Source organism: Palaemon carinicauda, chromosome 1 (genome assembly GCF_036898095.1).
Source record: "Palaemon carinicauda isolate YSFRI2023 chromosome 1, ASM3689809v2, whole genome shotgun sequence".
NCBI classification, from domain to species: domain Eukaryota; kingdom Metazoa; phylum Arthropoda; class Malacostraca; order Decapoda; family Palaemonidae; genus Palaemon; species Palaemon carinicauda.
The window spans coordinates 285,278,534-285,303,929 of NC_090725.1; the positions used below are offsets into that span (position 1 = coordinate 285,278,534).

Sequence of the window (25,396 nt, forward strand, 5' to 3'; positions counted from 1 at the left end):
AGCTCTGACCAATCTTTGCATCCAAATCCTCTGGACAGTACCATGCTGCTCGTAATGCAGTACTAGATAGTAGGCAGTTAATTCTAACAGTCTTGCTTTCTCCATCAAAAAGCTCAATAATACACAGTATTCTAGAAGTTTTATTCCAGCTGTGAACCAGATTGTTGAATGATTTTCTTAATCAGGTAGTTGAATGGGTGGAACCTGAATAGTTCATTTATGAAATATCTATTTTAATGTTGTTACTGTTCTTAAAATATCAATTTCTTTGTTTCTTTTCCTCACTAAGCTATTTTTCCGTGTTGGAGCCCTTTGGCTTAAAGCACCTTGCTTTTACAACAAGGGTTGTATCTTAGCCATCAATAATAAAAATAATAATAATAATGATAATAATAATTTTAAAAATAATAATAATAATAATAATAATAATAATAATAATAATAATAATAATAATAATGTTGTGTTGTATGTACAATGTTTAAAATGTAATTCAGCTAAAAGTTTAATACTAATATATTTACTTTTTTTTCAGAATTAGCAGTATGTTCCAAGTTTTCAAGAAGATACGTTAACAGTACTGGAGAGATTCACTTCACTAATTACAGGTAAGGTGTTCATATGGAAATGTGACCGTTTTATTTTAGGTACTATGTACTCTTAAAGTATCATAAAATACATTAACCCAAACCAAATTTGTGAAATTCATTCTAATTATTCCAGTCTTCCCTCACCCAATGAGCTATCCTAAACATATGCTTCTTTCCCTTTTAATTGCAAAAATACTCTGATAATTATGACTAAGCCCTTTGTCATGGCAGTCATTCAGATCCTACTCAAAAATGGTGAAAGTTTTTTTTTCATACATTGTTTCAACTTGAACCTACCCATATGTTCATGTGTGTCATGCACAGTTATACACATTGTGATTGCACTATTCACAGAAAAATGAATATGTATACATATACTTCTGTCAGATTTCATAGTTGTCTCTATCTTGAGCTTTTAATTTAATACTTCTTCATTCATCATATACTTTGCGCTTCATAGTCCTCAGCCATGTAGGTCTGGTCTTCCAACTCTTCTAGTGCCTTGTAGATCCCAGCTGAACGTTTGGTCAGCTAATCTCTCTTGGGGAGTGCGAAGAGTATGCCCAAATCATCTCCATATACTATCCCACAACGAAATAGCAAATCTCCTAATTTCTCCTAACGTACTGTTCCATTCAGAAATGGGAACACCATTACCATATACAAAAATGCAAACCCATTTTGGATTATCCAAACAATCAAATTTTTTTTATTTTTCTTCTAATAATTCGGACATCTCATCCAAATCACTCGACTCATAATTACGATCATAATGCTACTTCTATAGAATCTATTTATAATGAGCCCCACTCAAATACTGAGTGTATTCTCCAGTGTTTCAAATTAGATTAATCCTAAAACATCTCTCAACTCGCACTGTCCTTGTTTTAGTTAACTCTTGCTTTTGCTTAACACAATTTTCAGCCTTTTTTAAATCTAGATGCATACACTGCCCCGAAAACACACACCTTCAGCAAACCACTCAATTTTTGATACTCTCACTCTTACCTCTTCCAACTTCCCTAACACTGCATTAAATTATATGCCCTTTAATTGATTAACAACGTTCTTTGAAAAGCAGCAGTACATTAGTCAATCTAATTTTTAAACTATTTTGTGTTTTAGCTCTTATAAGGCAGTGATTGATATTTTTGTTACTGGCATTTGCTAATACGAGCTAGATCTACTATAGTAAACACTTTCATCCCATGCATACTACTGTGCATAAGCACTGACACATCACATATTAGAAACCTATATTTCACAGTAACCTCATTGACCTATATAAAAGCCATACACATTTGCCATCTTTCATCCAGCTTCCACACGGGTACTACTGGATTATTCAATGAACTCTCACTTGGCTCACTCACTCTTTCTAACTCTTCCCACTGCTCCTCAATCTCTCTTGCAACATGCAGCCGACATCAAACAAATGAAACAAAAAAAAAAGGTATTTCTCCTCTCTATGTTCCTCCCAGGTTGACAAGGGACTCAACTGAGTTCGGCTGGTACTGCTAGGGTGACACAGCCCACCCTCCCCCGTTATCCACCACAGATAAAGCTTCATAACGCTGAATCCCCTACTGCTGCTACCTCCGCGGTCATCCAAGGCACCGGAGGAAGCAGCAGGGCATACCAGAACTGCATCACAATCGCTCGCCATTCATTCCTCTTTCTAGCACGCTCTCTTGCCTCTCTCACATCTATCCTCCTATCACCCAGAGCTTCCTTCACTCCATCCGTCCACTCAAACCTTGGACTTCCTCTTGTACTTCTCCCATCAACTCTTTCATTCATCACTTTCTTTAGCAGACAGCCATTTTCCACTCTCAACATGTCCAAACCACCTCAAAACATTCATATCCACTCTAGCTGCTAACTCATTTCTTACACCCGTTCTCACCTTCACTACTTTGTTCCTAACCCTATCTACTCGAGATATACCAGCCATTCTCCTTAGACACTTCATCTAAAACACATTCAATTTCTGTCTCTCTGTCACTCTGACCAATCTTTGCATCCAGATCTTCCTGGACAGTACCATGCAGCTTGTAATGCAGTACTAGATAGTATGCAGTTAATTCTAACAGTCTTGCCTTCTCCATCAAAAAGCTCAATAATACACAGTATTCTAGAAGTTTCATTCCAGGTGTGAACCAGACTGTTGAATGATTTTCTTAATCAGGTAATTTAATGGGTGGAATATGAATAGTTCATTTATGAAATATCTATTTTAATGTTGTTACTGTTCTTAAAATATCAATTTGTTTCTTTTCCTCACTGAGCTATTTTTCCATGTTGGAACCCTTGGGCTTGAAGCACCTTGCTTTTACAACAAGGGTTTATCTTAGCTATCAATAATAATAATAATAATAATAATAATAATAATAATTTTAATAATAATAATAATAATAATAATAATAATAATGTTGCGTTGTATGTGTAATGTTTAAAATGTAATTCAGCTAAAAGTTTAATACTAATATATTTACTTTCTTTCAGAATTAGCAGTATGTTCCAAGTTTTCAAGAAGATGCATTAACAGTACTGGAGAGATTCACTTCACTAATTACAGGTAAGGTGTTCATATGGAAATGTGACCGTTTTGTTTTAGGTACTATGCACTCTTAGAGTATCATAAAATACATTAACACAAACCAAATTTGTGAAATTCATTCTAATTATTCCAGTCTTCCCTCACCCAATGAGCTATTCTAAACATAGGCTTCTTTCCCTTTTAATTGCAAAAAATCCTCTGATAATTATGACTAAGCCCTTTGTCATGGCAGTCATTCAGATCCTACTCAAAAATGGTGAAAATTTTTTTTCATACATTGTTTCAACTTGAACCTACCCATATGTTCATGTGTGTCATGCACAATTATACACATTGTGATTGCACTATTCACATAAAAATGAATATGTATACATATACTTCTGTCAGATTTCAAAGTTGTCTCTGTCTTGAGCTTTTAATTTAATACTTCTTCATTCATCATCTACTTCGTGCCTCCAAGTCCTCAGCCATGTAGGTCTGGTCTTCCAACTCTTCTAGTGCCTTGTAGATCCCAGCTGAACGTTTGGTCAGCTAATCTCTCTTGGGGAGTGCGAAGAGTATACCCAAATCATCTCCATATACTATCCCACAACGAACTAGCAAATCTCCTAATTTCTTCTAACGTACTGTTCCATTCAGAAATGGGAACACCATTACCATATACAAAAATGCAAACCCATTTTGGATTATTCAAACAATCAAATTTTATTTTCTATTTTTCTTCTAATAATTCGGACATCTCATCCAAATCACTCGACTCATAATTACGATCATAATGCTACTTCTCTAGAATCTATTTATAATGAGCACCACTCAAATACTGAGTGTATTCTCCAGTGTTTCAAATTAGAATAATCCTAAAACATCTCTCAACTCTCACTGTCCTTGTTTTAGTTAACTCTTGCCTTTGCTTAACACAATTTTCAGCCTTTTTTAAATCTAGATGCATACACTGCCCCAAAAACACACACCTTCAGCAAACCACTCAATTTTTGATACTCTCACTCTTACCTCTTCCAACTTCCCTAACACTGCACTAAATTATATGGCCTTTAATTGATTAACAACGTTCTTTGAAAAGCAGCAGTACATTAGTTAATCTAATTTTTAAACTATTGTGTGTTTTAGCTCTTATAAGGCAGTGATTGATGTTTTTGTTACTGGCATTTGCTAATACGAGCTAGATCTACTATAGTAAACACTTTCATCCCATGCATACTACTGTACATAAGCACTGACACATCACACATTAGAAACCTATATTTCACAGTAACCTCATTAACTTATATAAAAGCCATACACATTTGCCATCTTTCATCCAGCTTCCACACAGGTACTACTGGATTATTCAATGAACTCTCACTTGGCTCACTCACTCTTTCTAACTCTTCCCACCTCTTCCCACTGCTCCTCAATCTCTCTTGCAACATGCAGCCTAAAGTGACGGGGTCTTTGATATATATATAAGGGGATTCTGACTCAAAACTAGCTCACTCGTACACCGGTGACTTTCCAAAATCCTAATCTTGATGACTTGTTCTTTCTAACAATATACTCTGTTTTAGCTTTTAGTATTCTCATTTTACTTGCTGAATTTCTCTATTTATTACATAACGTGAAATATACCCTCCACAGTACACATCACCCCTAGATTATTATTTATTTGCATACATACATACATATACCAAGACACTTCCCCTAATTTTGGGGGGTAGCTGACATCAAACAAATGAAACAAAAAAAAGGGATTTCTCCTCTCTATGTTCCTCCCAGCTTGACAAGGAACTCAACCGAGTTCGGCTGGTACTGCTAGGGTGACACAGCCCACCCTCCCCCGTTATGCACCACAGATGAAGCTTCATAACGCTGAATCCCCTACTGCTGCTACCTCCACGGTCATCCAAGGCACCGGAGGAAGCAGCAGGGCCCACCGGAACTGCGTCACAATCGCTCGCCATTCATTCCTCTTTCTAGCACGCTCTCTTTCCTCTCTCACATCTATCCTCCTATCACCCTGAGCTTCCTTCACTCCATCCGTCCACTCAAACCTTGGACTTCCTCTTGTACTTCTCCCATCAACTCTATTAATCATCACTTTCTTTAGCAGACAGCCATTTTCCACTCTCAACATATCCAAAACACCTCAACACATTCATATCCACTCTAGCTGCTAACTCATTTCTTACACCCGTTCTCACCCTTACTACTTTGTTCCTAACCCTATCTACCCGAGATACACCAGCCATTCTCCTTAGACACTTCATCTCAAACACATTCAATTTCTATCTCTCCGTCACTCTGACCAATCTTTGCATCCAGATCTTCCTGGACAGTACCATGCTGCTCGTAATGCAGTACTAGATAGTATGCAGTTAATTCTAACAGTCTTGCCTTTTTCATCAAAAAGCTCAATAATACACAGTATTCTAGAAGTTTTATTCCAGTTGTGAACCAGACTGTTGAATGATTTTCTTAATCAGGTAGTTGAATGGGTGGAACCTGAATAGTTCATTTATGAAATATCTATTTTAATGTTGTTACTGTTCTTAAAATATCAATTTCTTTGTTTCTTTTCCTCACTGAGCTATTTTTCCATGTTGGAGCCCATGGGCTTAAAGGACCTTGCTTTTACAACAAGGGTTGTATCTTAGCTATCAATAATAATAATAATAATAATAATAATAATAATAATAATAATAATAATGTTGTGTTGTATGTGCAATGTTTAAAATGTAATTCAGCTAAAAGTTTAATACTAATATACTTACTTTCTTTCAGAATTAGCAGTATGTTCCAAGTTTTCAAGAAGATACGTTAACAGTACTAGAGAGATTCACTTCACTAATTACAGGTAAGGTGTTCATATGGAAATGTGACCGTTTTATTTTAGGTACTATGCTCGCTTAGAGTATCATAAAATACATTAACACAAACCAAATTTGTGAAATTCATTCTAATTATTCCAGTCTTCCCTCACCCAATGAGCTATCCTAAAAATATGCTTTTTTCCCTTTTAATTGCGAAAATCCTCTGATAATTATGATTAAGCCCTTTGTCATGGCAGTCATTCAGATCCTACTCAAAAATGGTGAAAGTTTTTTTTCATACATTGTTTCAACTTGAACCTACCCATATGTTCATGTGTGTCATGCACAGTTATACACATTGTGATTGCACTATTCACAGAAAAATGAATATGTATACATATACTTCTGTCAGATTTCACAGTTTCTTCATTCATCATCTACTTCGCGCTTCATAGTCCTCAGCCATGTAGGTCTGGTCTTCCAACTCTTCTAGTGCCTTGTAGATCCCAGCTGAACGTTTGGTCAGCTAATCTCTCTTGGGGAGTGCGAAGAGTATGCCCAAATCATCTCCATATACTATCCCACAACGAACTAGCAAATCTCCTAATTTCTTCTAACGTACTGTTCCATTCAGAAATGGGAACACCATTACCATATACAAAAATGCAAACCCATTTTGGGTTATTCAAACAATCAAATTTTATTTTCTATTTTTCTTCTAATAATTCGGACATCTCATCCAAATCACTCGACTCATAATTACGATCATAATGCTACTTCTCTAGAATCTATTTATAATGAGCACCACTCAAATACTGAGTGTATTCTCCAGTGTTTCGAATTAGATTAATCCTAAAACATCTCTCAACTCTCACTGTCCTTGTTTTAGTTAACTCTTGCCTTTGCTTAACACAATTTTCAGCCTTTTTTAAATCTAGATGCATACACTGCCCCAAAAACACACACCTTCAGCAAACCACTCAATTTTTGATACTCTCACTCTTACCTCTTCCAACTTCCCTAACACTGCACTAAATTATATGGCCTTTAATTGATTAACAACGTTCTTTGAAAAGCAGCAGTACATTGGTCAATCTAATTTTTAAACTATTGTGTGTTTTAGCTCTTATAAGGCAGTGATTGATGTTTTTGTTACTGGCATTTGCTAATACGAGCTAGATCTACTATAGTAAACACATTCATCCCATGCATACTACTGTACATAAGCACTGACACATCACACATTAGAAACCTATATTTCACAGTAACCTCATTAACTTATATAAAAGCCATACACATTTGCCATCTTTCATCCAGCTTCCACACAGGTACTACTGGATTATTCAATGAACTCTCACTTGGCTCACTCACTCTTTCTAACTCTTCCCACTGCTCCTCAATCTCTCTTGCAACATGCAGCCTAAAGTGACGGGGTCTTTGATATATATATAAGGGGATTCTGACTCAAAACTAGCTCACTCGTACACCGGTGACTTTCCAAAATCCTAATCTTGATGACTTGTTCTTTCTAACAATATACTCAGTTTTAGCTTTTAGTATTCTCATTTTACTTGCTGAATTTCTCTATTTATTACATAACGTGAAATATACCCTCCACAGTACACATCACCCCTAGCTTATTATTTATTTGCATACATACATACATATACCAAGACACTTCCCCTAATTTTGGGGGGTAGCTGACATCAAACAAATGAAACATAAAAAAAGGGATTTCTCCTCTCTATGTTCCTCCCAGCTTGACAAGGAACTCAACCGAGTTCGGCTGGTACTGCTAGGGTGACACAGCCCACCCTCCCCCGTTATCCACCACAGATGAAGCTTCATAACGCTGAATCCCCTACTGCTGCTACCTCCGCGGTCATCCAAGGCACCGGAGGAAGCAGCAGGGCCTACCGGAACTGCGTCACAATCGCTCGCCATTCATTCCTCTTTCTAGCACGCTCTCTTGCCTCTCTCACATCTTCCTTTTATCACCCAGAGCTTCCTTCACTCCATCCGTCCACTCAAACCTTGGACTTCCTCTTGTACTTCTCCCATCAACTCTTTCATTCATCACTTTCTTTAGCAGACAGCCATTTTCCACTCTCAACATGGCCAAACCACCTCAACACATTCATATCCACTCTAGCTGCTAACTCATTTCTTACACCCGTTCTCACCCTTACTACTTCGTTCCTAACCCTATCTACTCGAGATATACCAGCCATTCTCCTTACCCACTTCATATCGGCACATTCAATTTCTGTCTCCGTCACTCTGACCAATCTTTGCATCTAGATCTTCCTGGACAGTACCATGCTGCTCGTAATGCAGTAATAGATAGTATGCTGTTAATTCTAACAGTCTTGCCTTCTCCATCAAAAAGCTCAATAATACACAGTATTCTAGAAGTTTTATTCCAGCTGTGAACCAGGCTGTTGATTGATTTTCTTAATCAGGTAGTTAAATGGGTGGAACCTGAATAGTTCATTTATGAAATATCTATTTTAAAGTTGTAACTGTTCTTAAAATATCAATTTCTTTGTTTCTTTTCCTCACTGAGCTATTTTTCCATGTTGGAGCCCTTGGACTTAAAGCACCCTGCTTTTACAACAAGGGTTGTATCTTAGCTATCAATAATAATAATAATAATAATAATAATAATAATAATAATTATAATAATAATAATAATAATAATAATAATAATAATTTTTAAAACAATAATAATAATAATAATAATAATAATAATAATAATAATAATGTTGTGTTGTATGTGTAATGTTTAATATGTAATTCAGCTAAAAGTTTAATACTAATATATTTACTTTCTTTCAGAAATAGCAGTATGTTCCAAGTTTTCAAGAAGATACGTTAACAGTACTGGAGAGATTCACTTCACTAATTACAGGTAAGGTGTTCATATGGAAATGTGACCGTTTTATTTTAGGTACTATGCACTCTTAGAGTATCATAAAATACATTAACACAAACCAAATTTGTGAAATTCATTGTAATTATTCCAGTCTTCCCTCACCTAATGAGCTATCCTAAACATATGCTTCTTTCCCTTTTAATTTCAAAAATCCTCTGATAATTATGACTAAGCCCTTTGTCATGGCAGTCATTCAGGTCCTACTCAAAAATGGTGAAAGTCTTTTTTCATACATTGTTTCAACTTGAACCTACCCATATGTTCATGTGTGTCATGCACAATTATACACATTGTGATTGCACTATTCACAGAAAAATTAATATATATACATATACTTCTGTCAGATTTCACAGTTGTCTCTATCTTGACCTTTTAATTTAATACTTCTTCATTCATCATCTACTTCGCACTTCATAGTCCTCAGCCATGTAGGTCTGGTCTTCCAACTCTTCTAGTGCCTTGTAGATCCCAGCTGAACGTTTGGTGAGCTAATCTCTCTTGGGGAGTGCGAAGAGTATGCCCAAATCATCTCCATATACTATCCCACAACGAACTAGCAAATCTCCTAATTTCTCCTAACGTACTGTTCCATTCAGAAATGGGAACACCATTACCATATACAAAAACGCAAACCAATTTTGGAGTATCCAAACAATCAAATTTTTGTTTTTATTTTTCATCTAATAATTTGGACATCTCATCCAAATCACTCGACTCATAATTACGATCATAATGCTACTTCTCTAGAATCTATTTATAATGAGCCCCACTCAAATACTGAGTGTATTCTCCAGTGTTTCAAATTAGATTAATCCTAAAACATCTCTCAACTCTCACTGTCCTTGTTTTAGTTAACTCTTGCATTTGCTTAACACAATTTTCAGCCTTTTTTAAATCTAGATGCATACACTGCCCCAAAAACACACACCTTCAGCAAACCACTCAATTTTTTATACTCTCACTCTTACCTCTTCCAAATTCCCTAACACTGCACTAAATTATATGCCCTTTAATTGATTAACAACGTTCTTTGAACAGCAGCAGTACATTGGTCAATCTAATTTTTAAACTATTGTGTGTTTTAGCTCTTTTAATGCAGTGATTGATCTTTTTGTTACTGGCATTTGCTAATACGAGCTAGATCTACTATAGTAAACACTTTCATCCCATGCATACTACTGTGCATAAGCACTGACACATCACACATTAGAAACCTATATTTCACAGTAACCTCATTGACCTATATAAAAGCCATACACATTTGCCATCTTTCATCCAGCTTCCACACAGGTACTACTGGATTATTCAATGAACTCTCACTTGGCTCACTCACTCTTTCTAACTCTTCCCACTGCTCCTCAATCTCTCTTGCAACATGCAGCCAAAAGTGGAAATGTGACCGTTTTATATATATAAGGGGATTCTGACTAAAAACTAGCTCACTCGTACACCGGTGACTTTCCAAAATACAAATCTTGATGACTTGTTCTTTCCCAAAATATACTCCGTTTTAGCTTTTAGTATTCTCATTTTACTTGCTGAATTTCTCCATTTATTACATAACGTGAAATATACCCTCCACAGTACACATCATTCCTAGCTTGTTATCTATTTGTATACATACATACATATACCAAGACACTTCCCTTAATTTTTGGGGGTAACCGACATCAAACAAATGAAAAAAAAAAAGGGGGATGTCTCCTCTCTATGTTCCTCCCAGGTTGACAAGGGACTCAACCGAGTTCGGCTGGTACTGCTAGGGTGACACAGCCCACCCTCCCCCGTTATCCACAACAGATAAAGCTTCATAACGCTGAATCCCCTACTGCTGCTACCTCCGCGGTCATCCAAGGCACCGGAGGAAGCAGCAGGGCCTACCGGAACTGCGTCACAATCGCTCGCCATTCATTCCTCTTTCTAGCACGCTCTCTTGCCTCTCTCACATCTATCTTCCTATCACCCAGAGCTTCCTTCACTCCATCCGTCCACTCAAACCTTGGACTTCCTCTTGTACTTCTCCCATCAACTCTTTCATTCATCACTTTCTTTAGCAGACAGCCATTTTCCACTCTCAACATGGCCAAACCACCTCAACACATTCATATCCACTCTAGCTGCTAACTCATTTCTTACACCCGTTCTCACCCTCACTACTTCCTTCCTAACCCTATCTACTTGAGATACACCAGCCATTCTCCTTAGACACTTCATCCCAAATATATACAATTTCTGTCTCTCCGTCACTCTGACCAATCTTTGCATCCAGATCTTCCTGGACAGTACCATGCTGCTCGTAATGCAGTACTAGATAGTATGCAGTTAATTCTAACAGTCTTGCCTCCTCCATCAAAAGGCTCAATAATACACAGTATTCTAGAAGTTTTATTCCAGCTGTGAACCACACAGTTGAAATGATTTTCTTAATCAGGTAGTTGAATGGGTGGAACCTGAATAGTTCATTTATGAAATATCTATTTTATTATTGTTACTGTTCTTAAAATATCAATTTCTTTGTTTTTTTTCCTCACTGAGCTATTTTTCCATGTTGGGGCCCTTGGGCTTAAAACACCTTGCTTTTACAACAAGGGTTGTATCTTAGCTATCAATAATAATAATAACAATAATAATAATAGAAATACTAATAATAATAATAATATTAATAATAATAATAATAATAATAATAATAATAATAATAATAATAATAATAATAATGTTGTGTTGTATTTGCAATGTTTAAAATTTAATTCAGCTAAAAGTTTAATACTAATATATTTACTTTCTTCCAGAATTAGCAGTATGTTCCAAGTTTTCAAGAAGATCGTTAACAGTACTGGAGAAATTCACTTCACTAATTACAGGTAAGGTGTTCATATGGAGATGTGACAGTTTTATTTTAGGTACTATGCACTCTTAGAGTATCATAAAATACATTAACACAAACAAAATTTGTGAAATTCATTGTAATTATTCCAGTCTTCCCTCACCCAATGAGCTATCCTAAACATATGCTTCTTTCCATTTTAATTGCAAAAATCCTCTGATAATTATGACTAAGCCCTTTGTCATGGCAGTCATTCAGATCCTACTCAAAAATGGTGAAAGTCTTTTTTCATACATTGTTTCAACTTGAACCTACCCATATGTTCATGTGTGTCATGCACAATTATACACATTGTGATTACACTATTCACAGAAAAATTAATATGTATACATATACTTCTGTCAGATTTCACAGTTGTCTCTTCTTGAGCTTTTAATTTAATACTTCTTCATTCATCATCTACTTCGCGCTTCATAGTCCTCAGCCATGTAGGTCTGGTCTTCCAACTCTTCTAGTGCCTTGTAGATCCCAGCTGAACGTTTGGTGAGCCAATCTCTCTTGGGGAGTGCGAAGAGTATGCCTAAATCATCTCAATATACTATTCCACAACGAACTAGCAAATCTCCTAATTTCTCCTAACGTACTGTTCCATTCAGAAATGGGAACACCATTACCATATACAAAAATGCAAACCCATTTTGGATTATCCAAACAATCAAATTTTTTTTTATTTTTCATCTAATAATTTGGACATCTCATCCAAATCACTCGACTCATAATTACGATCATAATGCTACTTCACTAGAATCTATTTATAATGAGCCCCACTCAAATACTGAGTGTATTCTCCAGTGTTACAAATTAGATTAATCCTAAAACATCTCTCAACTCTCACTGTCCTTGTTTTAGTTAACTCTTGCCTTTGCTTAACACAATTTTCAGCCTTTTTTAAATCTAGATGCATACACTGCCCCAAAAACACACACCTTAAGCAAACCACTCAATTTTTGATACTCTCACCTCTTCCAACTTCCCTAACACTGCACTAAATTATATGCCCTTTAATTGATTAACAACGTTCTTTGAAAAGCAGCAGTACATTAGTCAATCTAATTTTTAAACTATTTTGTGTTTTAGCTCTTTTAATGCAGTGATTGATCTTTTTGTTACTGGCATTTGCTAATACGATCTAGATCTACTATAGTAAACACTTTCGTTCCATGCATACTACTGTGCATAAGCAATGACACATCACACATTAGAAATCTATATTTCACAGTAACCTCATTAACCTATATAAAAGCCATACACATTTGCCATCTTTCATCCAGCTTCCACACAGGTACTACTGGATTATTCAATGAACTCTCACTTGGCTCACTCACTCTTTCTAACTCAATTTTCAGCCTTTTTTAAATCTAGATGCATACACTGCCCCAAAAACACACACCTTCAGCAAACCACTCAATTTTTTATACTCTCACTCTTACCTCTTCTAACTTCCCTAACACTGCACTAAATTATATGGCCTTTAATTGATTAACAACGTTCTTTGAAAATCAGCAGTACATTAGTTAATCTAATTTTTAAACTATTGTGTGTTTTAGCTCTTATAAGGCAGTGATTGATCTTTTTGTTACTGGCATTTGCTAATACGAGCTAGATCTACTATAGTAAACACTTTCATCCCATGCATACTACTATACATAAGCACTGACACATCACACATTAGAAACCTATATTTCACAGTAACCTCATTAACCTATATAAAAGCCATACACATTTGTCATCTTTCATCCAGCTTCCACACAGGTACTACTGAATTATTCAATGAACTCTCACTTGGCTCACTCACTCTTTCTAACTCTTCCTACTGCTCCTCAATCTCTCTTGCAACATGCAGCCTAAAGTGACGGGGTCTTTGATATATATATAAGGGGATTCTGACTCAAAACTAGCTCAATCGTACACCGGTGACTTTCCAAAATCCTAATCTTGATGACTTGTTCTTTCTAACAATATACTCTGTTTTAGCTTTTAGTATTCTCATTTTACTTGCTGAATTTCTCTATTTATTACATAACGTGAAATATACCCTCCACAGTACACATCACCCCTAGCTTATTATTTATTTGCATACATACATACATATACCAAGACACTTCCCCTAATTTTGGGGGGTAGCTGACATCAAACAAATGAAACAAAAAAAAAAGGGATTTCTCCTCTCTATGTTCCTCCCAGCTTGACAAGGAACTCAACCGAGTTCGGCTGGTACTGCTAGGGTGACACAGCCCACCCTCCCCCGTTATCCACCACAGATGAAGCTTCATAACGCTGAATCCCCTACTGCTGCTACCTCCACGGTCATCCAAGGCACCGGAGGAAGCAGCAGGGCCTACCGGAACTGCGTCACAATCGCTCGCCATTCATTCCTCTTTCTAGCACGCTCTCTTGCCTCTCTCACATCTTCCTTTCATCACCCAGAGCTTCCTTCACTCCATCCGTCCACTCAAACCTTGGACTTCCTCTTGTACTTCTCCCATCAACTCTTTCATTCATCACTTTCTTTAGCAGACAGCCATTTTCCACTCTCAACATGGCCAAACCACCTCAACACATTCATATCCACTCTAGCTGCTAACTCATTTCTTACACCCGTTCTCACCCTTACTACTTCGTTCCTAACCCTATCTACTCGAGATATACCAGCCATTCTCCTTAGACACTTCATATCGGCACATTCAATTTCTGTCTCTCCGTCACTCTGATCAATCTTTGCATCTAGATCTTCCTGGACAGTACCATGCTGCTCGTAATGCAGTAATAGATAGTATGCTGTTAATTCTAACAGTCTTGCCTTCTCCATCAAAAAGCTCAATAATACACAGTATTCTAGAAGTTTTATTCCAGCTGTGAACCAGGCTGTTGATTGATTTTCTTAATCAGGTAGTTAAATGGGTGGAACCTGAATAGTTCATTTATGAAATATCTATTTTAAAGTTGTTACTGTTCTTAAAATATCAATTTCTTTGTTTCTTTTCCTCACTGAGCTATTTTTCCATGTTGGAGCCCTTGGGCTTAAAGCACCCTGCTTTTACAACAAGGGTTGTATCTTAGCTATCAATAATAATAATAATAATAATAATAATAATAATAATTATAATAATAATAATAATAATAATAATAATAATAATAATAATTTTTAAAACAATAATAATAATAATAACAATAATAATAATAATGTTGTGTTGTATGTGTAATGTTTAATATGTAATTCAGCTAAAAGTTTAATACTAATATATTTACTTTCTTTCAGAAATAGCAGTATGTTCCAAGTTTTCAAGAAGATACGTTAACAGTACTGGAGAGATTCACTTCACTAATTACAGGTAAGGTGTTCATATGGAAATGTGACCGTTTTATTTTAGGTACTATGCACTCTTAGAGTATCATAAAATACATTAACACAAACCAAATTTGTGAAATTCATTGTAATTATTCCAGTCTTCCCTCACCTAATGAGCTATCCTAAACATATGCTTCTTTCCCTTTTAATTTCAAAAATCCTCTGATAATTATGACTAAGCCCTTTGTCATGGCAGTCATTCAGGTCCTACTCAAAAATGGTGAAAGTCTTTTTTCATACATTGTTTCAACTTGAACCTACCCATATGTTCATGTGTGTCATGCACAATTATACACATTGTGATTGCACTATTCACAGAAAAATTAATATATATACATATACTTCTGTCAGATTTCACAGTTGTCTCTATCTTGACCTTTTAATTTAATACTTCTTCATTTATCATCTACTTCGCACTTCATAGTCCTCAGCCATGTAGGTCTGGTCTTCCAACTCTTCTAGTGCCTTGTAGATCCCAGCTGAACGTTTGGTGAGCTAATCTCTCTTGGGGAGTGCGAAGAGTATGCCCAAATCATCTCCATATACTATCCCACAACGAACTAGCAAATCTCCTAATTTCTCCTAACGTACTGTTCCATTCAGAAATGGGAACACCATTACCATATACAAAAACGCAAACCAATTTTGGATTATCCAAACAATCAAATTTTTGTTTTTATTTTTCATCTAATAATTTGGACATCTCATCCAAATCACTCGACTCATAATTACGATCATAATGCTACTTCTCTAGAATCTATTTATAATGAGCCCCACTCAAATACTGAGTGTATTCTCCAGTGTTTCAAATTAGATTAATCCTAAAACATCTCTCAACTCTCACTGTCCTTGTTTTAGTTAACTCTTGCCTTTGCTTAACACAATTTTCAGCCTTTTTTAAATCTAGATGCATACACTGCCCCCAAAACACACACCTTCAGCAAACCACTCCATTTTTTATACTCTCACTCTTACCTCTTCCAACTTCCCTAACACTGCACTAAATTATATGCCCTTTAATTGATTAACAACGTTCTTTGAACAGCAGCAGTACATTGGTCAATCTAATTTTTAAACTATTGTGTGTTTTAGCTTTTTTAATGCAGTGATTGATCTTTTTGTTACTGGCATTTGCTAATACGAGCTAGATCTACTATAGTAAACACTTTCATCCCATGCATACTACTGTGCATAAGCACTGACACATCACACATTAGAAACCTATATTTCACAGTAACCTCATTGACCTATATAAAAGCCATACACATTTGCCATCTTTCATCCAGCTTCCACACAGGTACTACTGGATTATTCAATGAACTCTCACTTGGCTCACTCACTCTTTCTAACTCTTCCCACTGCTCCTCAATCTCTCTTGCAACATGCAGCCAAAAGTGGAAATGTGACCGTTTTATATATATAAGGGGATTCTGACTAAAAACTAGCTCACTCGTACACCGGTGACTTTCCAAAATACAAATCTTGATGACTTGTTCTTTCCCAAAATATACTCCGTTTTAGCTTTTAGTATTCTCATTTTACTTGCTGAATTTCTCCATTTATTACATAACGTGAAATATACCCTCCACAGTACACATCATTCCTAGCTTGTTATCTATTTGTATACATACATACATATACCAAGACACTTCCCCTAATTTTGGGGGGTAACCGACATAAAAACAAATGAAAAAAAAAAGGGGATGTCTCCTCTCTATGTTCCTCCCAGGTTGACAAGGAACTCAACCGAGTTCGGCTGGTACTGCTAGGGTGACACAGCCCACCCTCCCCCGTTATCCACCACAGATAAAGCTTCATAACGCTGAATCCCCTACTGCTGCTACCTCCGCCGTCATCCAAGGCACCGGAGGAAGCAGCAGGGCCTACCGGAACTGCGTCACAATCGCTCGCCATTCATTCCACTTTCTAGCACGCTCTCTTGCCCCTCTCACATCTATCCTCCTATTACCTAGAGCTTCCTTCACTCCATCCGTTCACTTAAACCTTGGACTTCCTCTTGAACTTCTCCCATCAACTCTTTCATTCATCACTTTCTTTAGCAGACAGCCATTTTCCACTCTCAACATGGCAAAACCACCTCAACACATTCATATCCACTCTAGCTGCTAACTCATTTCTTACACCCGTTCTCACCCTCACTACTTCCTTCCTAACCCTATCTACTCGAGATACACCAGCCATTCTCCTTAGACACTTCATCCCAAATATATACAATTTCTGTCTCTCCGTCACTCTGACCAATCTTTGCATCCAGATCTTCCTGGACAGTACCATGCTGCTCGTAATGCAGTACTAGATAGTAGGCAGTTAATTCTAACAGTCTTGCCTTCTCCATCAAAAGGCTCAATAATACACTGTATTCTAGAAGTTTTATTCCAGCTGTGAACCACACTGTTGAAATGATTTTCTTAATCAGGTAGTTGAATGGGTGGAACCTGAATAGTTCATTTATGAAATATCTATCTTAATATTGTTACTGTTCTTAAAATATCAATTTCTTTGTTTTTTTTCCTCACTGAGCTATTTTTCCATGTTGGAGCCCTTGGGCTTAAAACACCTTGCTTTTACAACAAGGGTTGTATCTTAGCTATCAATAATAATAATAACAATAATAATAATAGAAATACTAATAATAATAATAATATTAATAATAATAATAATAATAATAATAATAATAATAATAATAATAATAATAATAATAATGTTGTGTTGTATTTGCAATGTTTAAAATTTAATTCAGCTAAAAGTATAATACTAATATATTTACTTTCTTTCAGAATTAGCAGTATGTTCCAAGTTTTCAAGAAGATCGTTAACAGTACTGGAGAAATTCACTTCACTAATTACAGGTAAGGTGTTCATATGGAAATGTGACAGTTTTATTTTAGGTACTATGCACTCTTAGAGTATCATAAAATACATTAACACAAACAAAATTTGTGAAATTCATTGTAATTATTCCAGTCTTCCCTCACCCAATGAGCTATCCTAAACATATGCTTCTTTCCATTTTAATTGCAAAAATCCTCTGATAATTATGACTAAGCCCTTTGTCATGGCAGTCATTCAGATCCTACTCAAAAATGGTGAAAGTCTTTTTTCATACATTGTTTCAACTTGAACCTACCCATATGTTCATGTGTGTCATGCACAATTATACACATTGTGATTACACTATTCACAGAAAAATTAATATGTATACATATACTTCTGTCAGATTTCACAGTTGTCTCTTCTTGAGCTTTTAATTTAATACTTCTTCATTCATCATCTACTTCGCGCTTCATAGTCCTCAGCCATGTAGGTCTGGTCTTCCAACTCTTCTAGTGCCTTGTAGATCCCAGCTGAACGTTTGGTGAGCAAATCTCTCTTGGGGAGTGCGAAGAGTATGCCTAAATCATCTCAATATACTATTCCACAACGAACTAGCAAATCTCCTAATTTCTCCTAACGTACTGTTCCATTCAGAAATGGGAACACCATTACCATATACAAAAATGCAAACCCATTTTGGATTATCCAAACAATCAAATTTTTTTTTATTTTTCATCTAATAATTTGGACATCTCATCCAAATCACTCGACTCATAATTACGATCATAATGCTACTTCTCTAGAATCTATTTATAATGAGCCCCACTCAAATACTGAGTGTATTCTCCAGTGTTTCAAATTAGATTAATCCTAAAACATCTCTCAACTCTCACTGTCCTTGTTTTAGTTAACTCTTGCCTTTGCTTAACACAATTTTCAGCCTTTTTTAAATCTAGATGCATACACTGCCCCAAAAACACACACCTTAAGCAAACCACTCAATTTTTGATATTCTCACTCTCACCTCTTCCAACTTCCCTAACACTGCACTAAATTATATGCCCTTTAATTGATTAACAACGTTCTTTGAAAAGCAGCAGTACATTAGTTAATCTAATTTTTAAACTATTGTGTGTTTTACCTCTTATAAGGCAGTGATTGATCTTTTTGTTACTGGCATTTGCTAATACGAGCTAGATCTACTATAGTAAACACTTTCATTCCATGCATACTACTGTGCATAAGCACTGACACATCACACATTAGAAACCTATATTTCACAGTAACCTCATTGACCTATATAAAAGCCATACATATTTGCCATCTTTCATCCAGCTTCCACACAGGTACTATTGGACTATTCAATGAACTCTCATTTGGCTCACTCACTCTTTCTAACTCTTCCCACTGCTCCTCAATCTCTCTTGCAACATGCAGCCAAAAGTGACGGGGTCTTTGAAATATATAAGGGGATTCTGACTCAAAACTAGCTCACTCGTACACCGGTGACTTTCCAAAATCCTAATCTTGATGACTTGTTCTTTCCCACAATATACTCTGTTTTAGCTTTTAGTATTCTCATTTTACTTGCTGAATTTCTCCATTTATTACATAACGTGAAATATACCCTCCACAGTACACATCACTCCTAGCTTGTTATCTATTTGTATACATACATACATATACCAAGACACTTCCCCTAATTTTGGGGGGTAGCCGACATCAAACAAATGAAACAAAAAAAGGGATGTCTCCTCTCTATTTTCCTCCCAGCCTGACAAGGGACTCAACCTGAGTTCGGCTGGTACTGCTAGGGTGACACAGCCCACCCTCCCCCGTTATCCACCACAGATAAAGCTTCATAACGCTGAATCCCCTACTGCTGCTACTCCGCGGTCATCCAAGGCACCGGAGGAAGCAGCAGGGCCTACCGGAACTGCGTCGCAATCGCTCGCCATTCATTCCTCTTTCTAGCACGCTCTCTTGCCTCTCTCACATCTATCCTCCTATCACCCAGAGCTTCCTTCACTCCATCCGTCCACCCAAATCTTGGCCTTCCTCTTGTACTTCTCCCATCAACTCTTTCATTTATCACCTTCTTTAGCAGACAGCCATTTTCCACTCTCAACATGGCCAAACCACCTCAACACATTCATATCCACTCTAGCTGCTAACTCATTTCTTACACCCGTTCTCACCCTCATTACTTCGTTCCTAACCCTATCTACTCGAGATACACCAGCCATTCTCCTTAGACACTTCATCTCAAACACATTCAATTTCTGTCTCTCCGTCACTTTCATTCCCCACAACTCCATCCATACATCCAGTTGGTACAATCACTTTCTCATACAGAACTCTCTTTATATTCATGCCCAACCCTCTATTTTTTATTACTCGCTTAACTGCCCCCAACAATTTACATCCTTCATTCACACCCTGACGTACATCTGCTCCCACTCCACCATTTGCTGCAACAACAGACCCCAAGTACTTAAACTGATCCACCTCCTCAAGTAACTCTCCATCAACATGACATTCAATCTCGCACCACCTTCCCTTCTCGTACATCTCATAACCTTACTCTTACCCACATTAACTCTCAACTTCCTTCTCTCACACACCCTTCCAAATTCTGTCACTAATAGGCCAAGCTTCTCTTCCTCATCTGCAACCAGTTTAGTATCATCAGCAAACAACAACTGATTTACCTCTCATTCATGGTCATTCTCTTTTACCAGTTTCAATCCTCGTCCAAGCACGTGAGCATTCACCTCTCTCACCACTCCATCAACATACAAGTTAAACAACCACAGTGACATCACACATCCCTGTCTCAGCCCCACTCTCACCGGAAACCAACCGCCCACTTCATTTCCTATCCTAACACATGCTTTACTACCTTTGTAAAAACTTTTCATTGCTTGCAACAACCTTCCACCAACTCCATATAACCTCATCACATTCCACATTGCTTCCTTATTAACTCTATCATACGCTTTCTCCAGATCCATAAACGCAACATACACCTCCTTACCTTTTGCTAAATATTTCTCACATATCTGCCTAACTGTAAAAATCTGATTCATACAACCCCTACCTCTTCTAAAACCACCCTGTACTTCTAAGATTGCATTCTCTATCCTTAATCCTATTAATCAGTACTCTACCATACACTTTTCCAACTACACTCTACAAACTAATACCCCTTGAATTACAACACTCATGCACATCTCCCTTACCCTTGAATAGTGGTACAATACACGCACAAACCTAATCTACTGGTAACATTGACAATACAAAACACATATTAAACAATCTCACCAAAATTCAAGTACAGTCACACCCCCTTTCTTCAACATCTCGGCTCTCACACCATCCATACCAGATGCTTTTCCTACTTTCGTTTCATCTAGTGTTCTCCTTCACTTCCTCTCTTGTAATCTCTCTCTTTTTCATCTCCCATCACTGGCACCTCAACACCTGCAACAGCAATTATATCTGCCTCCCTATTATCCTCAACATTCAGTAAACTTTCAAAATACTCCGCCCACCTTTTCCTTGCCTTCTCTCCTTTTTCACAACCTTCCATTTCCATCTTTCACTGTCTCTTCAATTCTTGAACCAGCCTTCCTTACTCTCTTCACTTCTTTCCAATTCTTGAACCAGCCTTCCTTACTCTCTTCACTTCTTTCCAAAACTACTTCTTATTTTCTTCATATGAATGACCCAATCCCTGACCCCACCTCAGGTCAGCTGCCCTCTTTGCCTCACTTACCTTGCGCTTTACTTCCACATTTTTCTCTATATCTTTCATTCTTCTCTACACTATTACTCTGCAGCCATTCTTCAAAAGCCCTCTTTTTCTCTTCCACTTTTACCTTCACTCCTTCATTCCACCATTCACTGCCCTTCCTCATGCTGCCTCCAACAAACTTCTTGCCACACACATCACTTGCAATCCGAAAAAAATTTCTTTTACTAACTTCCATTCCTCCTCTAAATTACCAGTTTCTCTTACTTTCACTTCGTCATATGCCATTTTCAACCCTCACTAGCTCCCTTTTACATCCACCTACTCTTCCCCACTCTTTTGCTACAACTAATTTTTCTTCCACCAAGAAATGATCAGACATACCGTTAGCCATACCCCTAAACACGTGCATGTCTTTCAATCTTCCAAACATTCTTTTAGTCAACACATTAACGCCCTTTCTACCACTCTTCCATTTGCCACTCTTACCCATGTATACTTGTTTTTATCTTTCTTTTTGAAAAAGCTAGAACTTATAACCTTCTCTTGCTCAACACACATATCTACCAGTCTCTCACCACTCTTATTTTCACCTGGCACGCCGTACTTCCCAATGACACCTTCTACCTCTCCAGTGCCCACTCCAGCATTTAAGTCGCCGATGACAACTACATAATTCCTTCTACCCAGTCCTTCTACACACCTAGTTAATTCATTCCAGAACTCATTCCGCTCTTCTTCACTTTTCTCACAACCTGGCCCATACGCACTGACAAAAGCCCGACATTCCCTACCCAACCTAACCCTTACCCACATTAACCTAGATGATATCTCCTTCCATTCCACTACTTTACCTGTCACTCGTACTTGTATACTTTACCATATTTTCTGTTGCACATCCTTTTTATAAACATACTCTAAAGCCTCTGATAAATATACATACATAAATACATATACCAAGGCACTTCCCCCAATTTTGGGGGCTGGCCAACATCAAACAAATGAAACAAAAAAGGGGACGTCTCCTCTCTGTTCCTCCCAGCCTGGCAAGGGACTCAACGTGGTCATCCAAGGCACCGGAGGAAGCAGCAGGGCCTACCAGAACTTCGTCACAATCGCTCGCCATTCATTCCTATTTCTAGCACACACTCTTGCCTCTCACATCTATCCTCCTATCACCCAGAGCTTCCTTCACTCCATCCATCCACCCAAACCTTGGCTTTCCTCTTGTACTTCTCCCATCATCTCTTGCATTCATCACCTTCTTTAGCAGGCAGCCATTTTCCATTCACTCAACATGGCCAAACCACCTCAAGACATTCATATCCACTCTAGCTGCTAACCTATTTCTTACACCCCTTTCTCACCCTCACTACTTCATTCCTAACCCTATCTAATCGAGATACACCAGTCATACTCCTTAGACACTTCACCTCAAACACATTCAATTTCTCTCTCTCCGTCACTTTCATTCCCCCAATTCCGATCCATACATCACAGTTGGTACAATCACTTTCTCATACAGAACTCTCTTTACATTCATGCTCAACCCTCTATTTTTTACTACTCCCTTAACTGCCCCAAACACTTTGCATCCTTCATTCACACCCTGACGTACATCTGCTCCCTACTCCACCATTTGCTGCAACAACAGACCCCAAGTACTTAAACTGATCCACCTCCTCAAGTAACTCTCCATTCAACATGACATTCAATCTCGCACCACCTTCCTTCTTGTACATCTCATAACCTTACTCTTACCCACATTAACTCTCAACTTCCTTCTCTCACACACCCTTCCAATTTCTGTCACTAATCGGCCAAGCTTCTCTTCCTTGTTTGCAACCAGTACAGTATCATCTGCAAACAACAACTGATTTACCTCCCATTCATGGTCATTCTCGTTTACCAGTTTCAATCCTCGTCCAAGCACTTGAGCATTTCACCTCTCTCACCACTACATCAACATAAAAGTTAAACAATCACGGTGACATCACACATCCCTGTCTCAGTCCCACTCTCACCGGAAACCAATCTCTCGCTTCATTTCCTATCCTAACACATTCTTTACTACCTTTGTAAAAACTTTTCACTGCTTGCAACAACCTTCCACCAACTCCATATAACCTCATCACATTCCACATTGCTTCCCTATCAACTCTATCATACGCTTTCTCCAGATCCATAAACGCAACATACACCTCCTTACCTTTTGCTAAATATTCCTCACATATCTGCCTAACTGTAAAAATCTGATTCATACAACCCCTACCTCTTCTAAAACCACCCTGTACTTCTAAGATTGCATTCTCTGTTTTATCCTTAATCCTATTGATCAGTACTCTACCATACACTTTTCCAACTACACTCAACAAACCAATACCCCTTGAATTACACTCATGCACATCTCCCTTACCCTTGTATAGTGGTACAATACACGCACAAACCCAATCTACTGGTACCATTGACAACACAAAACACACATTAAACAATCTCACCAACCATTCAAGTACACCCACTTCCTTCAACATCCCAGCTCTCACACCATCATACCAGATGCTTTTCCTACCCATCAAATATATATGCTACTCTCTTTACACTCGGGCACATTATTCTATCTTATAGTTTATATAGGAAATATTTATTTTGGTGGTGTTGCTGTTTTTAAAATATTTTATTTTCCTTGTTTCCTTTCCTCATTGGGCTATTTTCCCTGTTGGAACCCCTAGGCTTATAGCATCCTTCTTTTTCAACTAGGGGTGTTGCTTATCAAGATAATAATAATAATAATAATAATAATAATAATAATAATAATAATATTCCCACAACAGCCAGTTCAATTAAAATCCATTTTACCACCCTTCTCAGTCAATATACTCAATTTGTCATGTCTGTACCCCCATTTCATATCACAACATGAAAACTCTCTTCTTACATTGAAAACATTCGTCCTTTTCAGAACCCTCCGCATGCACGTCATACCTGCACATCATTTCCGTATACTCCTACTGTTCTTTCCTCTGTTGTCAAATTCTTCTACATACACTTGCTACATGAGGAGCCTTTCCACTGTTGTTACAGTCACTCATTTGGGGCTTAAATGCCCTTAGTAAATGACCCTGCAAACCATGTTTTCACACGTACTACACAAGCTGAAATCTAGCCTATTGCACAAGTAACATTTAACGTCTTGCTTCCATACACCCATTCATAATATGCCATTTATTTTCAGAATCAAAACAGTCACTAAGTGACCCCCTACATTAATTATTCCTGTGACCCATTTTATTACATACTAAACACTTTTCAATCTAACTTATTCTCTTTCTTAAAGTATTTCCATCTTCAAACTTGTACTCCCGTCACTGTAAATTCTAGTATTACCAATACTGTATATAATGTTTGTCGTGTTCTCTCACTTAGTATTCGTGCAGAAACTTTGCCGTAATATTCACCAGGTTACTCGCCAAATTAATTCTTTCCATCACACACACTACTTTCATTCCTTGCATGGACATTTTTCTTTCTTTTTTTCAAGAATTTAAAAATTCCCACACTGGCAGGAACAATTGCAAGAAACTTCATCAATACCCATATTCCTTTTATATTTTCATTTCCAAACTTCTTCCATGCTGAAGTGTCCGATCTGTGCAATCTCATTTTTCCTCACGTATGCTTCTTCAAA

General features: G+C 37.3%; 1 protein-coding gene and 1 long non-coding RNA gene across 3 annotated transcripts in view; both read left to right on the plus strand.

The window, feature by feature from the left end:
* The first annotated feature begins 526 nt into the window (after positions 1–526).
* LOC137644958 (uncharacterized) lies at positions 527–11,709 on the plus strand. Of its 2 annotated transcripts, none has more exons than XR_011045243.1 (3): positions 527–605; positions 5,926–5,998; positions 11,679–11,709. It is a non-coding gene; the product is annotated as an uncharacterized lncRNA (long non-coding RNA). The 2 variants fall into 2 exon arrangements; XR_011045245.1 differs by lacking the exon at positions 11,679–11,709 and adding an exon at positions 8,793–8,857.
* A 229-nt stretch (positions 11,710–11,938) lies between these two features.
* Positions 11,939–25,396, plus strand: part of LOC137639379 (dentin sialophosphoprotein-like) — an 86,135-nt gene continuing 72,677 nt past the window's right edge. The window contains exons 1-3 of the mRNA XM_068371657.1: positions 11,939–11,987; positions 15,033–15,105; positions 17,921–17,992. Coding sequence (XP_068227758.1) covers positions 11,939–11,987; positions 15,033–15,105; positions 17,921–17,992 — 194 coding nt within the window. The remainder of the gene's footprint in view (positions 11,988–15,032; positions 15,106–17,920; positions 17,993–25,396) is intronic.